This window comes from Lepus europaeus, chromosome 13 (assembly GCF_033115175.1).
Source record: "Lepus europaeus isolate LE1 chromosome 13, mLepTim1.pri, whole genome shotgun sequence".
Lineage (NCBI taxonomy): Eukaryota > Metazoa > Chordata > Mammalia > Lagomorpha > Leporidae > Lepus > Lepus europaeus.
The window spans coordinates 50,058,323-50,075,854 of record NC_084839.1 but is presented as its reverse complement, the minus strand read 5'-3'; the positions used below and the strand labels follow the sequence as shown (position 1 = coordinate 50,075,854).

Here is a 17,532-nt window from a genome sequence, read left to right as displayed (position 1 = left end):
AGTTCTCCTTCCTTTGTCTAACTTTTCTTACTCTGCATGTATGAAATCTCATCATACCTCTGAATCTTGAAATTGTATTCCCTCTTTTGTCATGTTACATAATTAGAGATGGTTGAACATTCAGCCTTTCCAGTAAGCCTTGAGCAATAACTCTGCATGATTATTAGTAGTAGTCTGTGCTGTGGAAATGGCATTTTAAAATTAAATGAGTCAAATCATGTATTTGGAAATAAATGTAACTTACATGCAGTAAAAAACCAATATAATACAAGATTACAGGTGATTTTTTTTTTCATTTTCAATTCTCTTTATATACAGAAGATCAGTTTAGTATATATTAAGTAAAGATTTCAACAGTTTGCACCCACATAGAAACACAAAGTGAAACATACTGTTTGAGTACTAGTTATAGCATTAAATCACAATGTACAGCACATTAAGGACAGAGATCCCACATGAGGAGCAAGTGCACAGTGGCTCCTGTTGTTGACCCAACAAATTGACGCTCTAGTTTATGGTGCCAGTAACCATCCTAGGCTGTTGTCATGAGTTGCCAAGGCTATGGAAGCCTTCCAAGTTTGCCGACTCTGATCATATTTAGACAAGGTCATAAAAGACAGAGTGAGGACAGTAACCAATGATCCTAAGAGTGGCATTTACCAGGTTTGAACAATTAGACAGCATGAAGTGGGGAAGAGGACCATCAGTACACACAGGTTGGGAGTAGAGCCATTGGTGGTAGAGTAGAGGTTATGATTACAAAGGAATGAGGCCCAAGTGCGCTAGACAGGGTCTAGAACAAAGGACAGAGTCATTATTAGAGGAGCTAAGAAAGGTGCTGTCTAAGCTACAATTAAGTTTTCTGATTGAGAGGCAAATAGAACCTGACAGAAGGGGCTTAATAATAATCTGGTGGGCTTTAGGCCTTGTAAGTTAAGAGGCCCAGACCTATCTATCTCTTCACAGGGGGTATATCCTAAGGGAGGTGTGAACCTCCTAGGGGAAGGCACTCTGTTGACTTTCATCACTTGGCTGGCCTGGGAGGAGAGTTGGCCAGGTAAAGGCAGGGGGCATCTCTAACAAGAAATTTACAGTTCTGCCTGCAATGTTGCTGACCCTACTTGGCCATCCCCTCAGCTGCAGTGGTCACTTTGGAAGTTGGGCTGAGTGAAGGGCTTTTCAGCTTAGAGCCAATACGATCTGTGGCTCTGACCTGGGCATCCTTCGACTCCAGGGCAGGTCCATTTCCAGTGATCCAACTCTTGGCAGAGCTGCCAGGGCTCTTCACAAGCTGACTTCTGCTGAAGCCCAGGCTTACCACATTGAAAGCCACTGCAGTGGACTAGCCAGATTACAGGCGATTTTGACACCAAATATATCCATAGTTCATCTGTTGGGTTTCAAGATAATCTGTTTAGCTAACATTTTTCTCATTGTTTACGTGAGCTATGGTAATTACATTTGGATGTGACTCACCTGTTAGTTTGATTTTCTTCCTTTGTTTCTGTATGTATTTTTGATACATCCACAACTGGATGTTTTTTATGTACAGATTTGTTGGTCCTCTACTCATGTGTTATTTTATATTTTCTACACAGGAAAGCAGAGATCCCCGGAAGCTTCACTGGCTTTTTGAGTTGCTCTTGGAATCACCATTGAGTGGTGAAGGAGGATCCTTTGTAGATGCATGGTAAATAAAAAGAAAACCTATGGGGCCAGCACTATGGCATAGTGGGTAAAGCTACCTTCAACACTGGCATTCCATATGGGCTCTGTTCTACTTCTGATCCAGCTCCCTGCTAATGTACCTAGGATAGCAGCAGAGGATGGTCCAGGTACTTGGGCCCCTGCATCCATATGTGAGACTGGAAGGAAGTTCCTGGCTCCCAGCTTCGCTCTGTTGTGGCCATTTGAGGAGTGATCCAGCAGATGAAAGATGAAAAATCTCTCCCTCTCCCTCTCTCTCTAGCTCTACCTTTCAAATAAATAAAAACCTTTTAGAAAAAAAGTAAGGAGAAAGAAAACCTATGAGCTTAACATAATGTTAAGGTTTTTTGTTAAATTGATATATGAATGTAAACGAGTTGTCTGTATTTCTAAAGGCTAGATGAAGTTAGTACTTTTGGAAGATAGTGTGACGCAGTTCAACAAAATAGGGTAAAAAAATCATTTTAAGGAAAATTGGTTGGTGAAGAGATATGAAGCTGGAGAAAGTTAGTGGATAAAAAGAATTCTGGAAAATCCTGTTATAAAGAAGACTAGGTACTTTGTAAATTAGTTAGAAAACTTGAATCCTGATGCTTAAAGATTAACTCAACTCAATTAGTATTATTTTGTTTTTAAGAACTGTTTGTTTATTTGAGGCCGGTGCCGCGGCTCAATAGGCTAATCCTCCGACTTGCGGCGCCGGCACACCGGGTTCTAGTCCCGGTCGGGGCGCCAAATTCTGTCCTGGCTGCCCCTCTTCCAGGCCAGCTCTCTGCTGTGGCCAGGGAGTGCAGTGGAGGATGGCCCAAGTGCTTGGGCCCTGCACCCGCATGGGAGACCAGGAGAAGCACCTGGCTCCTGCCTTCGGATCAGCGCAGTGCACCGGCCGCGGCGGCCATTGGAGGGTTAACCAACAGCAAAAGGAAGACCTTTCTCTGTGTCTCTCTCACTGTCCACTCTGCCTGTTAAAAAATAAATAAAAATAATAATAAAAGAACTGTTTGTTTATTTGAAAGAGAGAGAGAGAGAGAGGGAGAGACAGAGGATTCTATCCATTGGTTCACTCCCCAGCTGGTCACAATGGCCAGTGCTGGATCAGCCTGAAGCTGTGAGCTACAGCCTTCATCCAGATCTCATGTGGGTGGCAGGGGCCCAAGCACTTGGGCCATCTTCTGGTGCTTTGCCAAGCCATTATTAGCAGGAGTTGAATTGGAAATGGAACAGCTGGGACACAAACCAGTGCTCATTTGAGATGTCAGTGTTGCAGGCAGCAACTTTACCCACTATGCCAGAATTTTGGCCCCTCAATTAGTCTTAAGTCAGTATGTCTTGTGATTCTATAGTAGTAGAGATAAAATACACATGCAGAAAAAAATGAAATTTTCATAAAGATGCTACTTTGTAGTTACTCATTAGGAGAGAAAATAGACAAGTTTTAAGTGAGATATAGACATTATTTATCTGTTGCCAATATGTAAAGGCAGAAATGGGCTCTTAACATATCATTCCTGTGCTTGAATTTTAGTCGACTTTATGTCCTACAAGGTGGCCTGGCCCAGCAGGAATGGAGAGTACCTGAGCTATTGCACAGACTACTGAAGTACTTGGAACCCAAACTCACCCAGGTTTACAAAAATGTCAGAGAAAGAATAGGGAGGTAAGTACTGTTTTCTCTTCAGTCCTTGTATGGAATTTTAATGTCTAACAATACATGTTGATTGTGAGTTTGTGGTGTCTTATGCCTTAAATTTTGTTTACTATTGTATTATGGGAAACAGGATCCTCTAAACTTAAACCAAGAATTGTCTTGGGAAGATGTACTTTCCTTGAGTCGTAACATTTGAGCCTCAATTTTACTGATAATGTTGACGTTCTTCTTACTATTATGTATTTTATTATACAGTGTGCTGACCTACATATTCATGATAGATGTGTCTTTGCCAAATACTGCGCCAACAACATCCCCTTGTGTCCCTGAGTTTACTGCTCGAATTCTTGACAAATTGAAACCTCTCATGGATGTGGATGAAGAAATTCAGAATCATGTCCTGGAGGAAAATGGAATTGGTGAAGAAGATGAACGAACTCAGGGCATTAAACTCTTAAAAACCAGTGAGTGGCTAAAATCAGCAGAAATTTACTTAAAACATTTATTTTGATTCTCCTGTGGGTTTATTTCCCATACTTCTTAAATTTTTTGCTTTTAATTAAAATTCGTGTAATATAAAATTTGCTGTTTTAACCAGTCTTAAGTGTACAGTTTGATAGTAAGTAACATTCACTCTGTTGTGTATCTCCACTATCCATCTCCGGAATTCTCTTACAGAACTGAAACTGTGTCCCCAGTAAACAATAACTTAGCATTCTCCCCGCTTCTCTCACAGTCCCTAACAACCACCATGCCACTTCCTCTAAAAGAATTTTCCTGTTCTAGGAAGCACATGTCAGTCAACTTGTACAGTGTTTTTCCTTTTATGCCTGGCTTATTTTACTTTGCATAATATTTTCAAGGTGGATCCATGTTTTAGCATGAGTCAGAAACTCATTCCTACCACATTTTCTTTGTACATTTTTCTGTTGATGGACATTTTGGTTGTTTTCTATGTTTTGGCTTTTGTGAATAATGCTTCTATGAGCATTGATGTATAAGTGTCTGTACTTTAAATTTTGGGGGATATTTAACTAAAAGTGGAATTTGGTACACCATATGGTATTTCTTTTTTTAATATTTATTTGATTTGAAAGGCAGAGTTACAGAGAGGCAAAGGCAGAGAGTGAGAGGTCTTCCATCTGCTGGTTCACTCCCCAAATGGCTGCAACAGCTGGAGCTGGGCCAATCCAAAGTCAGGAGCCAGGAGCTTCTTCTGGGTATTCCACATGAGTGTAGGGGCCCAAGCATTGGGCCATCTTCTGTTGCTTTCCCAGGTACATTAGCTGAGAGCTGGATCAGAAGAGGCGGAGCCAGGACCTGAACTGGTACCCATATAGGATGCCAGAGCCACAGGCTAAGGCTTAGCCCACTGTGTCTCAGTACTGGCCCCTTTCCTGTGCTTTTTGACTGAGTCTTTTTTGGAGAAATGTGTACTTAAGTCCTTAGCCCATTTTTGAAATAGGTTGTTTTGTTGTTGAGTTGCGGCTCTTCATTTTGGCTATCAGTTTCTCAGCAGATATATGATTTCCAAATACTTTCTCTGTGGATTAATTTTTCACTCTCTTGATACTGTCCCTTTATATCTTGGAAATCATTGCCAAATCCCAAAATAAAAGATTTTTATAATCTTTTTTTAGTTTTTTTTTCAAGCACTGAGTAAATGGTTTGTATATAAGTGTAAAGTAGGGGGTCCAATTTGATTTTTTGCATAGGAGCAGTTTTCCCAACACCATCTGTTGGAAAGACTATCCTTTCTCCATTGAATAGTCTTGGCACTCTTGTCAGAGATTAATTGGTCACATTATAAGAGTTTGTTTCTGGATTCTCTCTTCTGTTCCATTGGGCTTATGCCTCCCTAATGCTAGTAACCACACTGTTGATTACTGGAACTTTGTAGTAAGTTTCTAAATCTGGGAGTATAAATCCTCCAACTTTTTCAGAATTTTTTTGGCAACTGGGGATACTGTGTTGTTTTTATATTTAAAAATTTTTCAAGAATTCTAAGTATGAACCCTTTGGCCAGTATTTTAACTGCCTTAGAGTTATTGAAGGCTAGTTCATTTGGTATAGGTACTTGGTGGGCTGTTAGTAATTTGCAGATTTATTCTTCAGGAGTGTCTTTAGTACCCTGGATTGGCTGACACTCTACCATGAGTCTTGTCATACTAGTGATGAATCAGTGTCTGATTTATGAAGTAACATAGGTTATCTGTTAGAACATTGATGAGATACTAGAGTGGCTGTCTGACAAAAGGGTTACAGTGCTACTTTGCTTTGGTCTCTAGTTAGATAGCAAAAACTGATTCTACATATTTGCTTCTTCTGAAAAGTATTGAAATGGCTGATGGCAAGTGCTGGACGATCGTTCTCTACAGCTGTCACAGAGCAACTTCAGCTTCTACCTTTGTTTTTTAAGGTAAGGATAACCCATTATGCCACAACGCCAGCCCCAGAATTCATGCTGTTAACCACTATTCTACCTGCCTCTCATTGTCTACGTAATGGACAGCTGAAATGAAAGCAAACATCCATGACTAGAAACTAAATTAGATACTTAATCCTAACAGCCAATTAAAGAAGAGTACGGATTCCTACTCACCTGGAAAAGTGTATAATGTATTGATTAGGTACAATAAAAGGGAAGCACAGTGCATTTGACATGATCCTATTAAAGATAACTTTCAGGAAACAGTATCTGGAGAAACAAATAAAACTACAAATATTAGCTTTCTATAGTTTTCTATGTGCTCAACTCCCTAATCTATGAACATTGGTTTAATCCTCGAAACTTCTTTTTTCCAACTATATCCACTCCCCTGATTTCATTTGTCTCAGTCATCTGTTGTGGTAATGACACCCAAGTTTGTACCATCACGCTGAACTCCAAATGCCCACTCATCTTTACCTACAAGCAACATCACATTATAAACATCTTCCCTCATCAATTTTGTAAGCATCTCAAATTTGTTCAAAACAGAATTTCTGATTTTCTCTTGAACTACCCCTATTAATGTGCTCCTCTTAGTTGAGTAAGTTTCTTTTAAACTCTTCCGTATGTTTACATTCTTTACATTTGATCTGTCTGTAAAACAGCTGTGCTATGATGCCATAAACTCCATTTATCAATGATTGCCTAAAGCAGATCTTCAACTTCAGTATTAGTAGTGTATCCAGCTAAGATTTTAGATATGTCATTAGTAACATCTGTGGTGTAACTGCTGATGATTTGTTTTTCCATTTTTGAAAAATGATTTTTAAATTTATTTGAAAGGCACAGTGATGACAGCTAGAAACAGATTTTCCATCCACTGGATCACTCCTTGCAAAACACATCTACCCGTTCAAATTGTTACCATTGTGTTTGGCGTGGTTGAAAAAAAAACTTATCAAGATAGCATAATAAAATATTTATGGTTCAAGTGTGTGCAGGATTTGCTTCAGATAATTTAGTTAAGGGAAGAGGAGTCAGGAGCAGAAAATGAAGCAAAAAGGTTGTCCATGAGTTTGTCATTATTGGAGTTGTAGGGGAGGGGATGAGTTCATTACGCCATTCTCTAGTTTTGTGTGTTTGAAATTTTTCGTAGAAGTTGTCAAAAGTGAAAATGTGATTTATTTCATGTGAGATGTCTTTGTACTTACTGGCAGTTATTTTTCAATTTGTCTTTTCTCTTTTAATTGTTATAGATTGCTCCAGTAGAAAATGACAATAGCTATGATGAGCTGAAGAGAGATGCAAAGTTATGTTTATCACTAATGTCTCAGGGGTTGCTTTACCCTCATCAAGTGCCTTTGGTACTTCAGGTGCTAAAACAAGTAAGAGAGTATAACTATAATATTTACATGTTTTGGTTAAGAACCCAAAGAATTTCATAATGTCATCTGTAATACACATAATACCTATTTTTTGTTTTTGCTTTTGTTTTCTATTTTCTTTCAGTATAAGAGATTTTTTTTTTAATATTAAGATTTATTTATTTATTTAAAAGTCAGTTACAGAGAGAGAGAGGTCTTCCATCCCATGATTCACTCCCCAGGTGGCCGCAATGGCCAGAGCTACACCAATCCGAAGCCAGGAGCTTTTTTTTTTTTTTTTTTTTTTTTTTTTTTTTTTTTTGACAGGCAGAGTGGACAGTGAGAGACAGAGAATGAGAGAGAGAGAGAGAAAGGTCCTTCCTTTGCCGTTGGTTCACCTCCCAGTTGCCGCTGCGGCCGGCACACTGTGCCGATCCGAAGCCAGGAGCCAGGTGCTTCTCCTGGTCTCCCACGTGGGTGCAGGGGCCCAAGGACTTGGGCCATCTTCTGCTTTCCCAGGCCATAGCAGAGAGCTGGATTGGAAGTGGAGCAGCCGGGTCTCAAACCGGCACCCATATGGGATGCCGGTGCTTCAGGCCAGGGCGTTAACCTGCTGTGCCACAGCACCTGTCCCAGAGAGATTGTATTTATTATCCAAAAAAGCAGACCTAGATTATGTACCTAGCTCGGCCACCAACTTCTATGGACTTGCGCAAGTCATACAAGCAAAAAATTGCATATATGAACAAAGAGCTACTTAAGCATCTTTATATACAAAATGCTTATGAAGAAAGGGGATGGCAGTTCTGTTTTACCATTTCTCCTGTGTTTTATCCACTTCTGTTTCCTGGTCTGTGCTAAAAAGACATACAGTGATTCTGTATTTCTAACTACATAATTAGTGTATTGTAAATGTAGCTTTATCCAGGTCATACACATGTAATACTCATATAAAAGTGGACTTATTCCCATAGCTTTTAAGTTTGACTTCCATTGAAAATTATTTTTTAACAATCTAAAATAAGTTGGTTTTTTATAATGGATTTAGTAATTTTCAGCCTTGTTTGCTTTTAACACCCTACCTGAGGCTACCAAAAAGTAAAATATATAACCTTTCAAGGATTGAAGAGCCTTTAACCACGAGTAGTTTCTCTTCTAATCATTTTTATTTTATTTGTTTCTTTTCCTACTCTCAACCACATTTATTCATTCTGAATAACCACCTGAAACAGCTCATTCAACATTTTAGAAGGAAACGTAAGACTAACTTGCCCTAACTAAACATACTATGAAAATAGAATTAAATGGTGACCTTATTTGTGTGTGGTGTTACTATCTGCCATCTTATGTTCTTGTTCATTTTCACTGTACTTATTTCTTATTCACAGACAGCAAGGAGCAGTTCCTGGCATGCAAGATACACAGTACTGACCTACCTCCAGACCATGGTATTTTATAACCTCTTTATTTTCCTAAACAATGAAGATGCAGTTAAAGACATCAGGTGGCTGATTATAAGTCTTTTGGAGGATGAACAACTAGAGGTAAAGTTTAGGTTACAGCAAATAAAAAATCAGTTATTTTAAAGAAACCCTCATGTTCACCACTTTGAGGAAGTATTCGCACACAGATAAGATATATTTTAAAATTTATTTATGTATTTTGAAATTCAGAGTTAGAGTGAGAAAGAGAGAAAGTGATCTTCCATCCACTGGTTCACTTCCCATATGTCCACAATGGCCAGCATTGGGCCAGGCTGAAGCCAGAAGCCAGAATCTTCATTCTGGTCTCCCACATCTGGTCCCACAAGGACCTATACACTTGAGCCATCCTCTACTGCTTTTCCCAGGCCATTAGCAGGCAGCTGGATCAGAAGCAGAGCAGCCAGGACAGAACCAGTTCCCATTTGGGATGCTGGCATAGCTGGCAGCAGTTCTACCTACTGTGCCACAATGCCAGCCTCAAGATGTAATATATTAAGATAAATTACTAAAAGTAACTGTTTAGTTTTAACTAACACTTAGTAGTTTTGATATACTAATCATGATTTCCCGTAGTATAAACATTGCACATGTTCTTGTTATGTCTTCTCTTTGCATTGAGAGCACTGAGAATAGATTTTATCCATAGGAAACTGGGAATGAAAATTTCTCCACCTCCTTGATAAGCCTATCCAGCGTTCTTGTGTTCTGAGAGTGAGTGTAGTCTAGTCCCTAGAGTACTGACAAGCTGATTTTGATTTCTTTTATAGTTTTTAAAGCTGAAGCAATAGAAATGGAAAAGTGGAAATTTCAAAAATAACTGTTTTCTAACTTTATTAATAGTACTTACATTAAAATTTGTAGTTTTCAGAGGCCTACTCTGTGGCATAGAAGGTTAAGCTTCTGCCTGCAGTGCCACCATCCCATATGGACACTGGCTCGACTCCCAGCTGCTCCATTTCTGATCCAGCTCCCTGCTAATGCACCTAGGAAAGCAACAGAAGATGGTCCAAGTACTTGGGTCCAGGCACCCACATGGGATACCTTGAAGAAGCTCTTAGCTCCTGGCTTTGGCCTGGCCCCACCCTAGCCTTTGCAGGCATTTGGGAAGTAAACCAGTGGTTAGAAGAGTTCTGTCTCCTTTCTGTATCTCTGCCTTTCAAATAAATAAATAAATCTTTAAAAAAATAGTTTTCAGAGCTTCTTTTAAAACATTTTTATAGCTTATTCTATATACAGTAGGTTTAAAATAGCTGTTCTAACTTTGACATTATTAGAGTCATCATATTTTTAAAGCAACATGTGATACTAAATAATAGTAATGATTAGCTAAATCTTATTCATGGTAGCATTGGGGAAAAATACTTGGTAATCTAAACGAGAACTGCTTTTTAAACCTTTCTTGATTTAAAGGAAAATTTTTAGCAGTGGTTGAAGATAGTATGTTTATGGTTGGGAAAGCTAAATAGAGTCTTTTTTCTTACCTTCTGAAATTAATGCTTCAAAATGTTCATGGAAAATGAAAGTAAAAGTTAAGTTTGGGGCTAGTGTTGTGGTGTAGTGTATTAAGCTGCTGCCCGAAACTCTGGCATCCCATGAGAGTGCCTTTGACCAACTCCAGCTCTCCCTCTCTCTCCCTCTGCCTTTCAGATAACTAATCAATCCTTTTTTAAAAAAAGTGAAATTGTACATAGCTTTGGATTAGGAATCCTAATTCTTGTAATCTATCAAAAGAAAATATTCTGCAATATGAAAAAAGTTATGAATTAGGAATATTGTATAGTACATATAGGTAATAAGAAGTTGAAAGTATTCTAATCAATAATTGAGTATAAGAACAAATCAGGGTGGAGTAGTGTTTAGTAGCACTGTAAGCCATCAGGTGGAATACCCACATCCCATATTGGAGCACGTAGGATCAAGTCCTGCCTCTGCTTCCAATCCAACTTCTGCTAACACACACCTTGGGAGATAACAGATGATGGCTCAAATACTTGGGTTCCTGCCACCCAGGTAGAGTTCCAGGCTCCTAGCTTTGACTTGACCCAGCCTCACCTGTGGTGGTTATCTGGGGAGTGAACCAGTAGATGGAAGATATGCTGTTACTTTTCCTTTCAAATAAAAATAAATTTAAAAATCAGGGTATGTAAATTGTATGGGAAATAATGTATCCAAAACACAGTAGTGATGAAAAACATACAAATGACCTTTAGAAGGAATACAGAGTAAAATATTTGTTCAATTAAATTATTATTATATCTTTATGAATATTAGGCAGGAAGTTTTGAGATTTATATTTAAGAAGAGACTTATTACTATCTTTTTTTCTTTCCCAAACTAGAATTTCCAGTTTGAAATGGGCCATTATTTAGTACTCATGTGAATTGTGTTTGTGGTCTGACGGTAGCCATTGAAACTCATAAGTAAACTGGATAATATAATTATCTGCAGTGTGTATCACTTTTAAAAATAGGATGAGATTCTTCATTTTTGTTACCAACAGAAACAACTACAGCAGTGGCTTTAAGAGTTGTGCAATCTAGGAAAACTTTATTTTAGTGTCAGGCTGTGGCACTGCTTTTATAGTTAAAAGCAGAGATAGATCTTCCATCTGCTGATTCACTCCCCAGATGGCTACAAACACCAGGTCTGGGCCAGGCTAAAGCCAGGAGTTTCATCCAGGTCTCCCACATCGGGTGCAGGGGCCCAAGCACTTGGGCCATCTTCACCTGCTTTTCCCATGCTGTTAACAGGGAGCTGGATCACAAGTGTAGCACCCAGAACTTGAATTGGAAATTACATGGTTTGCTGATGTTGCAGGTAGGGGGCCTTTACCTGCTATGCCACAACACCAGCCCCCCTAACGTAGCTTTTATCTGTGTTCAGGCCACAGATCCTTGAGAATCTGAAATCGCTATCAACAAACTGCCAAAGAGTATATGCAAAATTTGCATACATTATCAGTTCCCACACTACTCTTCATTATTCTCTCAGATTAAAGATCTCAATTCTAATAAAAATTATCTCTGCAGGTTCGGGAAATGGCTGCTACCACCTTAAGTGGTCTGTTACAGTGTAATTTCCTTACCATGGACAGTCCTATGCAGATTCATTTTGAGCAACTTTGCAAAACAAAACTACCTAAGAAAAGAAAGCGAGACCCCGGTTCTGTAGGAGATACCATCCCTTCTGCAGGTAACATTGGTGGTAGAGAACACCCATATTCTTTTGGGAATTAACAGTTTTAACCAGGTTTACTGACCAGATATTTATAGTATTTGTATGTACACAGGTCTGTTCAGGGATCACATTCCTGCTTTGGAAGAGTTTTGCGTATAAAAGGCAAGACCTGGAATATGAAAGCTGAAATTGAGATAGATAGGTACAAAAGAACCTGTACACTCCTGCAGACAATTATTCTAATAAATCAAGTGTACCTCTAACCCAAAAAGAGATCCAACAGTTAGTTGTAAGTAGGAAATTTTTGAATTTGTGTGACATGCTTGGATATGAAGCTCTTAAGTGCTGATATTAGAATCTTCATATAGATACCTAATAGCAAAGTGGTTTTTTTTTAGCTTTCTTTTAAATTTTATTATTTAATTTAAGTTGTTTAAATGTCATGTATTTCATATATACATATTTAGGAACATAGTGATACTTCCCACCCTAACCTCCCTTCCACAAACCCTCCAACCCTTCCTCCTCTCTCCTTCCCACTCTTTTTTTTTTTTTTTTTTTTTTTTTGACAGGCAGAGTGGACAGTGAGAGAGACAGAGAGAAAGGTCTTCCTTTGCCGTTGGTTCACCCTCCTGGCCGCCGCGGCCGGCACACTGCGGCCGGCGCATCGCGCTAATCTGAAGCCAGGAGGCAGGTGCTTCTCCTGGTCTCCCATGGGGTACAGGGCCCAAGGACTTGGGCCATCCTCCACTGCACTCCTGGGCCTAGCAGAGAGCTGGCCTGGAAGAGGAGCAACTGGGACAGAATCTGGCACCCCGACCGGGACTAGAACCTGGTGTGCCAGCCCCGCAGACAGAGGATTAGCCTATTGAGCCACAGCTCCGGCCCCATTCCCACTATTAATTTTTACAAAGACCTATTTTCTGTTTACTTAATGATCATCAAGTTAACCCTACACTAAGTAAAAGAGTTGAACAAATAGTATGAAGAAAAAAAAACACTGTACCTGAACAGAAGAGACAAGAGCTGTAAATAGTCATCAAGCAAATTCTAATAGAATAGCAATGTACATTCCAGTTTCTCTGTTGAGAGTTATGTTTTTATTAATTATTTTTAGGTCTTACTTGTACCAGGTGACATCATTTACAATTGGTTACTCTAATACTTTTGCTTGCATCGGACTCCCTGTCCTCCATGTTTCATGTGAATGCATATAATATACTTACAGACACTTTTATATATTAAGAAACAGAATCTGGAAAGCACTTTAACACATTCTGCTACAGAAAGAATAGAGAACCATTAGAATACAAACATATTGCAGTTCTGAGAACTTACATGGTGTGTTTACCTGTTGAACTGATGCATTCTCTGTTGGGGATAGTCACATCCACAGAAATGCTTACCTTGATTGGAGATTGTTTTAAGATCAGGGTTTCCACTTTTGAATACAAATAAATTGATCAGAAAAGACATTACTCTGTTAGATTTTAACAAGTCCTCGCTAATACTAGTTGCCCTAGGTACAATTATGCTGTCATTGAGCAACATAGGATGTCTGGACAAATTCTTAAATACAGAGTTATTTTTAGTGCAGTCTCAAAGTCATGTTTTAGATATGAGATTGTGCAGATTGATTTCAAATGTAGATATGCACACACTGGAAATAACTAGCATAATTAAAAACCACATTTCACTGTAACACATGCACATAGATACTATAAATGTTTGCACATATATTACTAGGTTTATTTTTCTTTTTTTGTGGCTTTTTTTTTTCTTGCAGAGTTGGTCAAACGCCATGCCGGGGTGTTAGGACTTGGTGCATGTGTTCTTTCCAGTCCTTATAATGTTCCCACCTGGATGCCCCAGCTGCTTATGAATCTCAGTGCACATCTGAATGACCCTCAGCCTATTGAGGTATAATTCTTCTTTTTAGTTTTTTTTGCACATACAGTTTCAGTGATGTCTTACAAGAAATCATTTATAGTAAAAAATTCCTATACACGCTGAACTTTTTGCTTTGCTGAAGCTCCTGCCTCTAACAAGCAATTCTGCTCTCCACTAATTATTAAAATCCTGTAGGGATCTTATTCCCTGTATATTTGAGATCTTTCGATAGCAAAAAAAAAAATTTATTTTACTTTCCAGTCCAATGGAAATACCATATTGTTAACAGTGTCAGAATTGTCCGATTTTATGCTTCTGTTATTTCTAACATTTTATAGCTGGAAACTGTCTTACTGGAAACAAATGTTAAAATAGGAACTTCCATGGTATTACTTAGTAGTGAACCTGAGTTACACAGCTCAGAAGATCAATGACTTAGTCTGTCTCACCTTTATAAAAGGATGTATATGTACATTGCAGCTTGTTTAATGATATAATGTAAATTCCAGTGGTTTGTCCTAAAGTGAAGCTAGTAATGCTGCAATGTTGTTGTCATGCAGAAGTAAAATTGACTTGTTTTTATAGTATTTGGTGATGGGTAATTTTAAATTCTAGAGGGATTATTACTTAGCTAAAGGTGTCCCTTAGAGAATTCTTGTTTTTAGATGTTAAAATGTCTGTGGGTTGTATTCCACAGATGACTGTAAAAAAGACCTTATCCAATTTCCGAAGGACACACCATGACAACTGGCAAGAACACAAACAGCAGTTCACTGATGACCAGCTGCTAGTTCTCACTGATCTCCTTGTGTCACCATGCTATTATGCATAGAAGGGTAAGTCAGCAAACCTGGGTTTCAAAAAACAACATCCTCAGGCAGATGCCATTGGTTTCATGACTGATAGTGGGTATGCATCGGGATTTGCTTATTTGTTTTGATTGGTTGTTTTTGGTTTTTCCTGACATTCTTAGATGATACTGTTTAGGTGGGGGAAGGGGCTTATTTATTTGTTTAATTTTAGTTATTTTTGAGGCAAAAAGAGATCTCCCATCCACAGGTTCACTCACACTGACCAGGACTGGACCAGGCTGAAGCTATGAGCCAGGAACTCAGTCCAGGAGTCTCATGTGGGGAGGAGGGACCCTTGAGCCATCACCAGCAGCCTGCCAGGGTGCACAGGAACAGGAAGCTGGACAGGAGCAAAGGCAGGACTTGAACCCAGCCATTGTGACGTAGGATGCAGATGTCCAACACAGTGACTGCCCACTGCCCCATGTTTGTTTTTAAGCATGCTTTGTTGTGGCTGGTGGAAGTACATTCCCAGAGACTGTCTGCTTCAGACATTAAGCAGAGGATGGATGTTACTGATTTTAGACTGTTATAAATGAGTTGTCTTAGTAGGCTGGGTCCAAGTTGGAAAGAAATGATATTCTGAGTTGCCTCTTAAGTAGGGTCTGCACATTTCGAGTTCCCTTGGAGACTCTGGGTAGTACAGTTAGGAGAATGTTTCATAGGGATTCTTAAATACTTGTTACCTATTCTCTCTAAAGAGGGAGGAGGACCTACCAGGATAAAAAGAATAAAGATAGTTTCATTTATTGAGCTTTTAGAACTGAATGTCCTGTTACCTAATTAAATTTTTTTCTCTCTGATGCAGATGACTAGTCCTCACTTCAGGCTCTTCTCATCAAAAATTCCAGATCCTCAGGTACCATCTGTGGTGGCTCTCTGCAGGCTTGAAAACTCTGCCTCTTTTGAGCTCTCATCATTTTGGTGGTTTCTGTGTTTGGTCTCACTAGTCTGCGTTCCACAGGTTCTCAGCTGCCGTTTTATTTCCTAATTTGTCTGGAAGTGTTTCCAGAATATTGATCACTTTTCCTTTGAGGCATCAAAGTCACAAAGTTTCAGACTAGAAATTATTACTCAGTATGATCATGGCGTCCAAAACCAAACAAAATCTAGGAGCTCATAAAGAAACAGTTGACTTGGAATAGAGACTGTCCATCAGTAGTACAGGTCCTGTCATTTCATTCATCTCCAATGATTTTGAATTCTTCCCAAACAGATGTTAGGTATAGATGGTAGTAGGGCTATGGGCCATAAATCTGAAGCCTTGGTTCTGGAGAACAACGGAGAGAGAAGGAAAAGAGGACAAGTCTTGAACCTTACTGATGGATACCTGACGGATTGCTTGACTAAGGCACAGGAGTGAAGTCTGTGTCTGCGCACTTCCCACAGACTGGAGTTTTTGGTGCTGAATAGAGCCAGTTGCTAAAAACCGGGGGTTTGGTGAATACATTTTTGATTGAGTGTTCTGTGTGTATACAGTGTGTGATTTTGAAAATAAACAGCAACAACAATGAAAACCCTGACTGGTTGATTTTTACCTATATTCTTTCTAAATACTGTTTGAACCCCCTTTGAAAACTGTTGTACTTCACGTAAATGGAAGACTGCTGTGTTGTGGAAATTCTGTAATATTTTTTTTCTTTCTGTTTCTTTTGCTTGCAGAATCGCTGAGAGACTAATAAGGCTTGATATTTAATTGACTGGTTTAATATATGTTACATAGATGTAAAAGATTGTATAAACTGTAGAGATAGCATTGGCAAGACTTTGTACAGATGGAACAAACCTTTTACACAACACATTGTAATTAATTTGTAAAGATTCACATGTAGCTCTTACAGTGATTTTTGAGCTTTTGTACCCACTGAATGCCTTTTTTTGTGTTTTTAAATTATTTTCTTTATCTTTTCATGTTACAGAAGCTTAAGTGTAGGGGTTTTGGTTTTGGTTTTTTTTAATTCATTTATCATTAGAATGAATTTTTATGTAACTTGTGTGTGCATCTCTAAATGCTAACACCACATGTTTGCCTATGACAAGTTAATTGAGTGCAAGGTATCTTCTAGATTGAAGTAATTCACAAGTTGGGGATTGTCATCTTGCAACACAACCTGTACAGTCTTCCTTAAAGGAACACTACAGTATATTTTTTAGTATCTACTTGCTAAATGACTCAATACAGATCTAAGCACAGCAGTGGTTCTGGTACAGTATTTAAGTGTCAGCATACACAGGCATAATCCCTGTATAGAGTAGTGCCAAACTGATTATTTCAATTGTGTAACTAGTTTAAAACCTAATAAATGGATTGTTTTTAACACCTGGCTTTTGTCTTCATTAAGAGAAGGCAGTTATGTAGACTTTTTTTTTAATTCATTTCTTTATCTGGAAGGCAGTTAGAGACTTCATCCACTGGTTCTCTCCCCAAATGGCCAGGGCTGGACCTCCCAGGTGGGTGTCAGGAACCCACATAGTTGAGTCATCTTCTGCTACCTTTCCAGGCAGGTAAAGAGCTGTATTGTAAGTGAATCAGCTAGGACTCAAACCATCCTTCGAGCACGGGATACTGGTGTCATAGGCAGCAGCTTAACTTGCTGTGCTAGAACACCAGCCTCTATGGACTCCTCTTGGAGCCTCAGATGTTAATTCACACCCTGAAACCAAAATGAATGCTCTATATCTTTACTGGCCAGTAGCTACTAGCAACAAAGGAGTATTTACATTTAATTAAATAAATGATTCCCTAAGTCTCACCAGGCACATTTCAAATGATTATTTTCACTATATGTGGCTAGTGATTATACCACATTGAATAGCACAATTGAACTTTTCCACCAGCACTGGAACAGCACTGGACAGCACTGGCCTGAATGATTGGTTCTCAGACTGATGTGCACAAAGATGAGGTGGGCTTTTTGGAATTATTTTACCTTAATGTTTCCCCCCAAATTATACCATAAATTACTGAAGTTTTCTACCA

The 17,532-nt window shown here is 38.9% G+C and overlaps 1 protein-coding gene across 1 annotated transcript in view; it reads left to right on the top strand.

Annotated features, from left to right (window-relative positions):
- The window catches only part of PSME4 (proteasome activator subunit 4), a 103,040-nt gene extending 86,170 nt beyond the window's left edge, over positions 1–16,870 (top strand). The window contains exons 38-47 of the mRNA XM_062209433.1: positions 1,599–1,690; positions 3,233–3,364; positions 3,611–3,819; positions 5,689–5,774; positions 7,043–7,171; positions 8,539–8,694; positions 11,664–11,826; positions 13,598–13,731; positions 14,399–14,537; positions 15,361–16,870. Coding sequence (XP_062065417.1) covers positions 1,599–1,690; positions 3,233–3,364; positions 3,611–3,819; positions 5,689–5,774; positions 7,043–7,171; positions 8,539–8,694; positions 11,664–11,826; positions 13,598–13,731; positions 14,399–14,533 — 1,236 coding nt within the window. The 3' untranslated portion in view covers positions 14,534–14,537; positions 15,361–16,870. The remainder of the gene's footprint in view (positions 1–1,598; positions 1,691–3,232; positions 3,365–3,610; positions 3,820–5,688; positions 5,775–7,042; positions 7,172–8,538; positions 8,695–11,663; positions 11,827–13,597; positions 13,732–14,398; positions 14,538–15,360) is intronic.
- The last annotated feature ends 662 nt before the right edge of the window (positions 16,871–17,532 follow it).